Below are 12720 nucleotides of genomic sequence, written 5' to 3'. Positions count from 1 at the left end.
AGACGTTCATCGTAAAAATCCAGACCTCAAGCTGTACATCACACGAAGACTTGAGGTGACAGATCAGAATGGAGTTTTATTATGGGAAATCCTAGTGATTATTTCTCCGTGCTCGAGGAATAAAATCCTTGACCAACTACCTGAGGAACATCCTGATGTGATGGGGATGAAGGAACTGGCACACGGTTATTTTTTAATGGCCAGGGTTAGGTGTTCAAATTGAAGAGAAAGTGGGGCAATGTCAATCCTGTGCAAAACTACAGACACTCCACCACCGCAACCCTTATACCCAGGAGAATGGCTGACACACGGCAGAGGATACACACATGGACTATGCTGATCCAGTGGAGGGACACATGTTCCGAGTGATTGTGGATACACACTCTGAATGGCCGGATGCGGTGATTATGAAATCCACGACGACAGAACAAACTATTGAGAAGTTGGGGTGAAATATCTGCAGGATTTGGTAGACCGGAGCAAATCGCAAGTTACGATGGAACCTGTTTCACTTCCAAGGAGTTTGAGGGCTACTTAACAGGAAATTGCATACAGCACATAAAGTCGGCTCCGTACCAACCTCAAAAAATGGATTGGCCGAGTGATTCTATCGTCACTTAAACACTCAATCAAAACATCAAAAGGCCAAGGTAAATTGTCAAGACGAGTAAATAACTTCTTGATGTCTTATCGAAACACCATGCACACACAACGACAGAGTTCACCAGCAACGCTGCTTTTCATAAGAAAGCCAAGAACAACATTTGACCTATTGGTGCTATCCGATACTTGAGAGATTATAAAGTGACAACAACAAGCACAGATTGCAAGATGGGAATAAAACGCTAAAAAGAAAGTATTCACTCGAGATGAGCGAGTACGAGCAGGAAGCAACACAATAAATGAGAAATGGGTACCTGCTATTATCCTAGCAAAAACAGGCCCAATATCATACACCGTACAGGCGGATGACGAGAGAGTTTGCTGGTGTTATACTGACCAACCACCAGCCCCACCAAGTGAAATCGCTGAAAACCTCCCAAGAAGTATTTCCATCAGAAAATCTAAGCAGTGATACTTCTGAACAGAGGCCAAACACAAGAGACAAATTCAGATTCTGAAGAATCTTCAACACCAATGGAGATGGACACTGAAGTAACTCCACAGGCGTATTACCAACAGAAGAAAAAGAAGACACTTCAAAAGTCTCGAGTAGAACGTAGAGCACCACTCAAAAGAAATAGACGTCCACCTGAGGGACTATTACAAAGCTGTACAATTGTGAATTCTCCCTCTGTGTACCCGAACAGGCGCCGGAATGTGGCGACTAGGGGCTTTTCACAGTAACTTCATTGCGGTGTTAATGTAAGCCTACTTGTGACAATAAAGATTATTAAATTAATTGGGTCTGTTGTTTATACATCAAGAACAATTGTGCTTGGCACTAAAGTGAAGGGGAGGGGTGTGATGTATTTAAGTAAAACATCCCTGCTGGTGGAACGCCACATGATCTGTAGTGACATCAGCAGAGCTTCTGCAGGGGCTTTAGTTCCAGTATATATGAGCAACGTCTCCTAAATAGAAGACACCCAATTGTGCTGCACCTCCATACCTTTTCTCTTTGTGGCACATTGAGAATGTAACAGATAGTGTGCGTGCTGAGAGGGTGGTTTCCCTTGTGGGAACTGGGGGACATAATTTTTAAAAGTCAGGAGTTTCCCATTGATTGAGGTGAGATTTTCTCTCCCAGAGGGTTGTTAGTGTGCGAGATTCTCTTTCCCAGAGAACTTGGAGACTGGGTCATTGACTATAACCAAGGTTCAATTAGGCAGATGTTTAATTGATAAGGGAGCCGAGGGTTGGGAGGGGGGAGCAGACAGGAAAGTGTTGAAGCTGAGATCAGGTCAGACATGATCTTATTGAATGGTGGAACAGGCTAAAGGGGCAAAATGGCCCACTCTTGCTGCTAATTCTTCATTCAATGCCACCACACTAACACGTTCCATCCAAAGTCACAAGTCAATGACCAGGAGGCTGAATTAACTGATCTCGCTCAAGGACATTTAGGCAACTTCCTCACCTGCTGGCTGAGTTGAAACCAGGTAACTTGGCACAAACAATGGAGTGAAATGGGGATCTCTGTAGCTTAAACAACGATACTGGGAATTCTCCTTGCCTACCGAGCCACCAGGGAAGGGTTAAGAAATGGGTGGCAAGGAGAGCCATCATCAGATTGCTTTAGAAGACAGCGATGTTTAAGCACAAACAGATGCTGAACACAAATGTAGACCCCTTTAGATCCTTCTCCTCTCCTCGTCACAGGGTGGAAATTAATCCATCGATCAAATTCTTTGTCTTCGTGGTTTGGCACCTGCAATCATGGCATCCACTTGGCCAACTTTGCTTTCATGGCCTTGTAGAATCAGAAATATTGCATTTCTCAGCTAATGCTTACCACATGTCAAATCATTTGCTCATTGGATTAAATACAAGCCATTATTGGCAATAGCGTTATAATAACAGGATAATTGGCTCAACACCCCCCATGCTCTCTTTGAAATGTCTTTAGAATCAAGGAAATGGCAGAGAGGTTAAATTGATATTTGGCATCAGTCTTTACGGTGGAAGATACTTCGAATATCCAATAAAGATTACGGGGAAGGAATTAAATACCATCATCATTCTGGAGATGGGGCATTAGAGAAACTAATGGTGCTAAGGGCAGACAGCGGGTTAGCATTGCTGCCTCAGCACCAGGGGCTCGGGTCCAATTCCAGCCTTGAGTGACTGTTTATGTGGAGTTTGCACATTTTCCCCATGTCTGTGTGGGTTTCCTCCGGGTGCCCCGGCTTCCTCCCACAGTCCCAGGATACGCAGGTTAGGTGGCTTGGTCGTGCTAAATTGCCCGTTCGTATCTAAAAAATGTGCAGGTTGAGTGGGGTTGCAATGATGGGGCAAGGGAGATGGGAGTAGGTAGGCTGCTCTTTCAGAGGGCCGGTGCAGACTCGATGGGATGATAGGCCTCCTTCTGCACTGAAGACCAAAGTAGATGTAGAGAGATCAAGTGTGGTCAAGCATTCAGGACATCAGAGACAGAAGAGTAAACATTGATAAGTCTGTTCATGTGCACCCTTAAAAAGCTTATTTACCATATTAAAAGGACATTTAACAGAAGGCAGGAAAATGTGATAGACACTAAGCATTTTCCAAATATCCCAAGAACTAGTCATGAACAGTCTTGCAAAAAGAAACATAAAAGAGGTCTCTCCCATGGATTTGGAGAATATTTATCAAAACCACCAGAGAATTGATTGCATCACATGCTGTCCCTTTGTTTCATCTGCCCCTGACCGTCTTAGAGGTCATGATATAAATGTGATGGAGATCTACACTGAATGCACTGCACAGGAAAGAGAACTCACCGTGTTTGCCACGCGATATGTCCACATACTGACAGAGCCTGGGATGCGAGATGGCTTTGAGGATTTGGAATCGCCCGAGAATCCTGATGGAGTTGGGGGTGAGTGGAAGCCCGTTGCTGCCACAAACATCGTGTGGAAGTGCTGAAGCGAAAAAAGTGAAGGCGCCAAGCTGGGCGTCTTTCAAGGGAAACATTTTACTCTCGATTCAGCTTCATTGCAAGTCTGAGCAGAAAAACAAGAAATACACAAGAAACTCAGATAGGATTAAAAGCTGCCATATTAAGTTACTCAAGTAGTTGAAGATCTGCAAAACCTTCTCAGTGAGGCAAACCCCCTTGGGGCAAATTAATAAATTAGACCGATGGTTTTTTTTGTCCAGCCAAATTGTGATCAGTATAATAATAATAATAATAATAATCGCTTATCACGAGTAGGCTTCAATGAAGTTACTGTGAAAAGCCCCTAGTCGCCACCGTCTGGCATCTGTTCGGGGAGGCCGGCACGGGAATTGAACCCGTGCTGCTGGCATTGTTCTGCATTACACGCCAGCTGTTTATCCCACTGTGCTAAACCAGCCCCTTATATACATCCCCAGTATATTACCAGAACATCATTATCGCAAAATGAAATTAACATGCTTCAAAACAAGCTAAGACAAAGGGTGGCAAGTAAAAATCTGGAACTCACTCAGCTTATAGATGCTAGGTCAATCAGAAGTTTCAAGACAGAGATTAATAGCTTCATGTTATCAAAGGATATCGAGGGCTAGGACACAAAGGCAGGTAGAAATGAGCAAAAATCTAACTGAATAGTGGAGCGTTTTTCAGGGTCGAAATGGTCCTGTTCCTATGTCCCCAATTACAATGTTAACACATTTGTAATTTACATTTGAAGGAACAAGTGAATCATTTAATAAATGCTGCTGAAAGTTTTTTTTAACGTAATGGAAGGATTCACTAAAGTAGACGGCTGTCGCATTTTGTATCACCATATTTATTTGTTGGTCTCTTTATAAACCTGTGTTTAAAAAATGTTGTACAAAAACTTAAAATGGTTCAACTTGATGCATAGAAACCAGACTGAGATGAGATTGCATGTTTTATTTGGAAAAAAATACTTTCGGAGAAACACATTAAAGTTCGGGAAGAATCTACGCACTAAAAATCATTAACATTTTATAACTTTTTAAAAATAAGTGTAGTGTACCCAAGTAATTTTTTTCCAATTAAAGGGGCAATGTAGCGTGTTCAGTCCACCTACCTTGCACATATTTGGGTTGTGGGGGGGCGAAACCCATGCAGACATGGGGAGAATGTGCAAAATCCACACAGCAGTAACCCAGAGCCGGGATCGAACCTGGGACCTCGGCACCGTGAGGCAGCAGGGCTAACGCACTGCACCACTGTGCTGCCCCTCACATTTTAACTTTAACCATGGAATGCAGGACCTTTGTTTTCAGTATTTTTTTCCTAAATGTCCTAGTGGCGTTATCAAGCGTGTTGAAAGCACTTTTGCCACCGTTAGACAACAATAGACACTGCCCTGATTCTATGCTAGTGGCTCTTCCAAGGGATAGTTAACATTGATGATTGGTATCAGTGATATGGGCTGCCAAGAGCTCCAGAATGTTTCACACCTTTTTGTACAGCCACGATGCTAACTTGGCCCTGTACTCTGACCCAGCAGCCAGAAAGCCCTGGGTCACACTCCACTTCAGGTCGATGTTACGACTTTTTGTGGTACTATTCGAAGAAGAGCAGGGGAGTTTGCCCTAACATTCATCCCTAAAACCGCATCGCCAAGATAAGATAATCTGGCGATTCCTGTTTGTGAGATCTTGCTGTGTGTGAATTAGCTGCCTCACTTTTCCATATTGGAAAGAGATGAATTTACATGGCGATTTTTATGACCTCAGGGCATCCAAATGGCCAATTAAGTACTTCTGAAATGTGGTCACTGTTTAATGTAGCAACTGTAATGACTACACATTAATCCAACAGCGCTACAGCACTCTGGGGTGTCCTGAAGAAATGACAGAGACTATGGCGTAGGTTTTCGGTCCTGCCTACCACAGGTATCGTCTTAACATCGATTACCATTCAGTAATAAAATCAAAAATACAGCCATCTCCATATTCTCATTCTGCCAAATGAAACAGGCCGAGCCGATGAAAAGTAGTTCTGATCAAAGGGTTCAATTAAGCAGGTACAGCAAAGCCATTGCCTGTCCAAGTGGGACCAGAATAGTTAATAATAATAATTATAATCTTATTATTGTTACAAGTAGGCTTACATTAACACTGCAATGAAGTTACTGTGAAAAGCTCCTCGTCGCCACATTCCGGCGCCTGTTCGGGTACACAGAGGGAGAATTCAGAATGTACAAATTACCTAACAGCACGTCTTTCAGGACTTGTGGGAGGAAACCGGAGCACCAGGAGAAAACCCACGCAGACACAGGGAGAAGGTGCGGACTCCGCACAGACAGTGACCCAAGCCGGGAATCGAACCTGGGACCCTGAAGCTGTGAAGCAACAGTGCTAACCGCTGTGCTACCGTGCCAAAAGGTTGCCAAGAATCTTTTGCGAAACAAACGATTCTTGATAAGGGAAGCACATTTGCCTCCTCTCTATCAACAGAGCTAGTTCACCCTGAGAGGTTTATGGTTCCTTCCTACTTTATTTTCCATCAAAATGTCTCTAATTCTTTATTGCAAAGCAGATATCATTCCTGCTGTGGCAAACGTCCAATGTTTTTGCACGCAAAGGTTCGGCTTTTATAAACCAGGATTTAAGTAGTCTGACATGATTGCTATTATTCAGTAATATTGGTTATTGTACAAGAAAAACAGTCAAATGTTCTGCCTGCAGGGAATAAAAGGAACAATGCCAGATTTATATTTCAATTTATATATAAACAAAAGAGTACACTTTATTAATAAAAACAAAGTGCTGGAATTATTTTGCAGGTCTGGCAGCACCTGTGGGGAAAGAAAGAGAGTTAACATCTCAGGTCTGTGACTTTTTATAATCAGAATTGGGTCACATTTCAGACTTGAGCTTAACTCCCTTAACAAGCTGGGCCCAGAGAGAAAACCTCAGCATAAATCCAAGCTGACTTTTTTTTCCATAAATCTGTCCTGTCAACAAGTCTGCCTTCTTTCAACTCCAAACAGCATCAGTCTCTGCCCCTCCGAGCTCACCGTCTCCAATTCCGACTGCAAACCTAATCCATTGTTTCATCATTGAAATTATGAAACTTGAATTCTCTTCTTGTTGGCCTGCTTGTTATCACAAAATAGAGTTCCTCCCAATAACTGCCCCATCCTCCAACCTCCCATTTGCTCCCAGGTTCTTGGATGCGTTGTCACCTGCCAAACCGCTTCCCTGGAACTCCATGTTTGAACCCGTCTAAATCGGGTCTCTGCCACTCTCATAGTTCTGAAACAGCTCTTATCAAAGTCACAAATTACATCCGATGTGACTGTGACAAAAGGTAAACTATCCCCTTTGTCCTCCTTCACTAGTCTGCAGCCTTTGACAGGGTTAACCACACTATCTGTCCCCAACACCTCTCCACTGTTATCCAACTGGGTGGGCATGCACTTGTCTGGTTCCTATCTTACCTACCCAGTCATGGCCAGATAATCACATGCAATGGCTTCTCTTCCTGCCTCCAGAACCTTTATTTCTGGAGCCCCCCCCAAAGGTCTATCCTTGCCTACTTCCCATTTCTTAGATACATGTTGTCTCGAGACATCATTAAAACGTACAGCATTACATGCCCAATTTCGCTATACCTGTCCTGGCCTCTGGACTAACTAGAACAATGCCATTGTCTTTGATTCGTGCCACAAATCCGTTTCCTAGCCAGCCACTCCATCCCTCTCTCTGGCAGCTGACTAAGGCTGAACATTAGTTACCTTTGAACCAGAGATGAGTTTCTGGGTCACACATTCTTACCATCGCCAAGACAGCCTAATTCCATCTTTTTAAAAAATACTTTCATGTGATATGAGTAGCCAGTATTCGTTTTTCTTCCCAGTGCACAAGCTGTTCTCAAGGATTGGCTTTCTGTGGTGGGGAAGGGGCTGTTGGCTGGCGTTAAGAGGGCAGAGCACTCAGCAATTGTGATCCCGGATCACGCTCCACATTGGTTGACGTGGTATTGGAGAAGGGAGCAACCCAGAGGCCGGGGTGGAGGTTGGATGTGGGATTATTGGTGGATTGGAGCTTCTGTAACAAGATTGAGGAGTATATGGGTTCACTTGCATGGGGGAGGTCTCCAGTGGTTTTAGAGGCTTTGAAGGTGGTGGTTGGGGGGGTGGGGGGGGGGGGGGGGGGGGGGTAAGGCCAAGATGGATAGGGAGAAGAGGGAGTAATGCCTACAGTTGGTAGCAGAGTTTTGGAGGTAGACGGGAGGTACGCGGGGTCCAGGACTCCTGACAGAGAAAAAGGAGTTTGACCTATTGTCCATGGGGAAATCAGTGCTTCAGTTGAGAAGAGCGAGGGCAACTGTCTTGGAGTATGGGGAGAAGGCAGGTTGTAAAAGCAGGTCAGCTCTGGAGGGAGGCCACGGCAAGGGAGATGGTTCAGGACAAGGCGGGGGAGTTAGTTTGAGGAGCTTTATAGAGACTTGTATAAGTCGGAGCCGCCAGAGGATGAGCGGGAGATGAGGGAGTTCCTGGGTGTGTTAAGACTGCCCGAGGCTCGGTGAGGTGGAGAGGTCAGAGCTGGAGGAGCTGATGGGGGTAGAGGAGGCGAAGGTGGTAATCGGGAGGATACAAGCAGGGAAGGTGGCGGGGTCGGATGAGATCCCGGTCGAATTTTATAAAGTGGTGAAAATATTCAAGGATGCGACGACAGGGGGATTTTGCCATAAACGACGGGCCAGGCCTCATTCTCGTTGATACTTAAGAAGGATAAGGATCCGGTGGAGTGTGGGTCCAACAGGCCCACATCTCTACTGAACATAGATGCCAGGATATTGGCAAAGCTGCCAGCGTTAAGGTTGGAGGGATGCCTTCCGAGGGTGATTGGGGAGGATCAGGCGAGGTTCGTAAAGGGCAGACACCTGTTCTCGAATGCGAGGAGGCTGTTGAATGGAGTGCTTCCTCGGCAGAGGGAAGGGAGATGGGGGGTAGTGATGGCGTTAAATGTGGAGTCGGCAGTTGATAGGGTGGTGTTTTTGGTGGTGTTGGAAAAATTTGGGATTGGGCCAAAGTTTGTGGCATGGGTGCAACTGTTGTAGAAGGAGCCGATAGCGAGCGTGCGCACAAATATTATTAATACAACAGACAGCACGATTACCATTCCTGGGTATGTCCTGTCTCACAGGACAGACCCTGCAGAGGTGGTGGCACAATGGTATACAGTCAGGAGGGAGTGGCCCTGGGAGTCCTCAACATCGGCTCTGGGCTCCAGGAAGTCTCATGGCTTCACGTTAAAACATGGGCAAGGAAACCTCTTGCTGATTATCATATACTGGCCACCATCAGCTGATGAATCAATACTCCGCCATGATGAACACCACTTGGAGGAAGCACTGAGGGTGGCAAGGGCCAGAATATGCTCTAGGTGGGGGACTTCCAATGTCCATCCCCAAGAATGGTTCGGTAGTACCACCACAGGCCGAGCTGGCCAGGTCCTAAAGGACATAACTGCGAGACTGGGACTGCAGCAGGTGGTGAGGGAACCAACAAGAGGGAAAAACATATTTGACCTAATCCTCACCAACCCTCCTGCTGCAGATACATCTGTCCATGACATTATCGGTAGAAGTGACCACCGCACAGTCCTTGTGGGGACAAAGTCCCGTCTTCACATTGAAGATACCCTCCATCGTGTTGCGTGGCACTACCACCGTGGTAAATGGGGTAGACTTCGAACAGATCTAGCAACTCAAGACTGGGCATCCATGAGGCGCTGTGGGCAATCCGCAGCAGCAGAATTGCAGTCAATCTGCAACCTCATGGCCCACCATATCCCCACTCTACCATTCCCACCAAGCCAGGAGATCAACCCTGGTTCAATGAAGGGTGCAGGAGAGAACGCAGGAGCAACGATTAAAAATAAATCAGGGTATTTTGCATTGCACTGGGGAACAAGACAGGGATGCTCTAAGTCCCCACTTCTGTTCGCATTGGCTATAGAGCCCTTGGCCATTGCGCTGAGGAGCTCGGGGTTGTGGAAGGGGATAGTGGGGGAGGACAGAATGGAACATAGGTGCCCTTGTATGCGGATAACTTGTTGTATATTTCAGAGCCGAGCACCTGCGTGGGGATACCTTGGGGCAGCACGGTAGCATTGTGGATAGCACAATTGCTTCAGAGCTCCAGGGTCCCAGGTTCGATTCCGGCTTGGGTCTGGAGTCTGCACGTTCTCCCCATGTGTGCGTGGGTTTCCTCCGGGTGCTCCGGTTTCCTCCCACAGTCCAAAGATGTGCAGGTTAGGTGAATTGGCCATGATAAATTGCTCTTAGTGTCCAAAATTGCCCTTAGTGTTGGGTGGGGTTACTGGGTTAGGGGGATAGGGTGGAGGTGTGGGCTTGGGTAGGGTGCTCTTTCCAAGAGCCGGTGCAGACTCGATGGGCCGAATGGCCTCCTTCTGCACTGTAAATTCTATGATAATGGATTTGCTTCAGAGATTTGGAACGTTTTCAGGGTATAAATTGAATCTGAGGAAAAGTGAGTGAGTACTTTATGGTCTCTTCTCTGGGAGTGGGAGCGGGGGGGGCTGCCATTTCGTTTGGCAGCATCTCACTTTAGGTATCAAGGGGTGCATGTGGACCGAGATTTGGCAGGACTCTGGAGGTTCAATTTCACTAGCTTGGTGGCTTTATCTTACGTGGCTAAGTGGCTTTGTTTGATAATGCTCCAGTGAAGCATTTTGGGGATGTTTGATAACTTTAAAGGCACTATATAAACGCAAGTTATTGTTGCTAATGTCCACATCCTTTTCTTGCACAAAAACCTGCAGCCCCATTCTCATCTTCACAAAGCTTCACTGCCCTCCTGTAGTGTAATAGATCCATTATAAGATCCCAATTCTTATCATCTGATCCCACTCTACCTATGTGACCTACTTCAACTAAAGGTCTTTCCATTTACCCTCTGCTTCTGGGACTCGGACCAACTTCTTGCACCAACTCTCCCCAGTTCATTATTTTCAGGTGCCACCTGTTCCTTCAGCCCCGATGTTCCCATCATCTGGAACCGCCTGTCCAAAGTCCTTCCATTTCACAAGCTCCAATCGAAATATCAAAAGCCTCTTTAAATGTTCTATATTTAAATCAAGGCATTGTTCCAACCAATGACTCCCCCGTCCATGGTTTATATTCAATAATGCACTCTTCATATTTACCATATGAGAAGCACTGTATAAATGTAAACTTTTATCATCACCAATTTCAGACGCAATTCATAAAACATTCACCTTCTATCCACTCAGTAACATTTCCAGTTCGCTGCTGAAAACAAGCTGCCATTTTGGCTCCGTTAGCTTTTCATATCAATTGTTTTGCCTGTAAATGGATGTCCTTCTCAAAATCATTGATGTAGGTGAGAACCAGAACTGTACCTAATCAGTGTGGTACGTCCCACTAAGCTGTCAATTCAATTGAGAAAATATCATACATTAATTTCCCAATATATCTATATTGGCATATCTTCCCTGGGCAGCATGGAGCACAGTGGTTAACACTGCTGACTCACACCGTTAGGGACCCAGGTTCAATTCCGGCTTTGGGTGACTGGGTGTGCAGTTTGCACATTCTCCCCGTATCTGGGTTGGTTTCCTCCGGGTGCTCCGGTTTCCTCCCACAGTCCAAAGATGTGCAAGTTAGGTGGACTGGCCATGCTAAATTGTCCCTTAGTGTCCAGGGATGTGCAGGTTAGGTGAGGTTACAGGGATAGGGCTGGGGAGTGGCCCTAGGTAGATTTGCTCTTTCAGAGAGTCGGTGCAGACTTGATGGGCTAAATCCTTCTGCACTGTGTGGATTCTATGATGATTCTGATACCAGATGGTGTTATCTCAGTAAATTTATTCAGCATCACTTGGCACAGTTTAGTGAGAAACACTGCAAGATGCCCAATAGTCACATCTAAGTGGAGAATTCCAAACCAGTAAACTAGTGTATTCCAATGTCGCTCACTCAGATTCCTGTCATTGACATCAGGGTAACAGGTGCAAACTCATCGTGGAGCCCCAAAACAGAACACATTAGAGATAGCAGCATTAGATCCAAGGATGAGGCATACAAATTGGCGAAAGAAACAGTTGACCTGAGGATTGGGAGCAGTTTAGAATTCATAAAACGAGGACAAAGGGATTGATTAAGATGGGAGAAATGGAGTGCAAGAGCAAGCTTGCAGGGAACATAAAAACTGACTGTAAATGTTTCTAAAGGTATGTGAAGAAAAAAAGATTGGTGAAGACAAATGCCAGCCTGACAATCAAAAACAGGGGAATTTATAATGGGGAAGAAAGCAATGACTGGCCAACTAAATACATATTTTAGTTCTGTCTTCACAAAGGACACAAATAATGTACCAGAAATGTTGGAGACATAGGGCTTTGTGAGAGGGAGGAACTGAAGGAAATCAGTATTAATAGGGAAATGGTGTTGGGGACATTGAGGGCCGATAAATTACCAGGGTCTGATAATCTACATCCCACAGTACTTAAGGAAGTGGCCCGAGAAATAGTAGATGCATTGTGGTCATCTTCCAAGATTCTATAGATTCTGGAACACTTCCTACAGATTGGAGGGTAGCTAGCGTAACATCCCTATTTAAAAAGGGAGACAGTCAAAGGGGTTGACTCCCAGTGGGTCAGAATAGAGGCGAGTTTGTGTAGGGGGTCGGGATTAGAGGTACTTGCAACAGCGCCGCTCCCGACGGCCCCGGGGAATAACTCAGGGAGTTCGGTAGTAATAGATTCGTTGAGAATTTGGAGGCAGTTTCGCCAGCACTTCGGGTTGGGGGCAGGGTCAGGGAAATGCCAATTCGGGGGAACGGTAGATTTGAGCCAGGGTAGTGTGATGGAAATTTTTGGCGATGGGAGGAGAAAGCAATTAGGACACTAAAAGATTTGTTTCTTGGGGGTCGGTTTGTAGGATTGAAGGAGCTGGGAGCGAAGTATGGGCTCGTGCGGGGGAAATGTTTAGGTACATGCAGGTTCGAGAATTTGCCAGAAAAGAGATACAGAACTTCCCGGTGGAGCTGGCCTCCACATTGCTGGAGGAGGTGCTGCGACAGAGGGACTGGAGAAAGGGGTTGGGGGCTGATACTGCTGATGGTG

General features: G+C 45.7%; 1 protein-coding gene across 3 annotated transcripts in view; it reads right to left on the bottom strand.

Annotated features, from left to right (window-relative positions):
* Nucleotides 1-12720, bottom strand: part of tbck (TBC1 domain containing kinase) — a 224598-nt gene that overhangs the window by 210009 nt on the left and 1869 nt on the right. For all 3 annotated transcript variants that reach the window (XM_038792700.1, XM_038792702.1, XM_038792701.1), the window contains exon 2: nt 3423-3644. In XM_038792700.1, coding sequence (XP_038648628.1) covers nt 3423-3615 — 193 coding nt within the window. In that variant the 5' untranslated portion in view covers nt 3616-3644. The remainder of the gene's footprint in view (nt 1-3422; nt 3645-12720) is intronic.

Source organism: Scyliorhinus canicula, chromosome 3 (assembly GCF_902713615.1).
Source record: "Scyliorhinus canicula chromosome 3, sScyCan1.1, whole genome shotgun sequence".
Taxonomy (NCBI): Eukaryota; Metazoa; Chordata; class Chondrichthyes; order Carcharhiniformes; family Scyliorhinidae; genus Scyliorhinus; species Scyliorhinus canicula.
The sequence above is the reverse complement of the archived record's forward strand: the minus strand, read 5'-3'. Positions and strand labels throughout refer to the sequence as shown.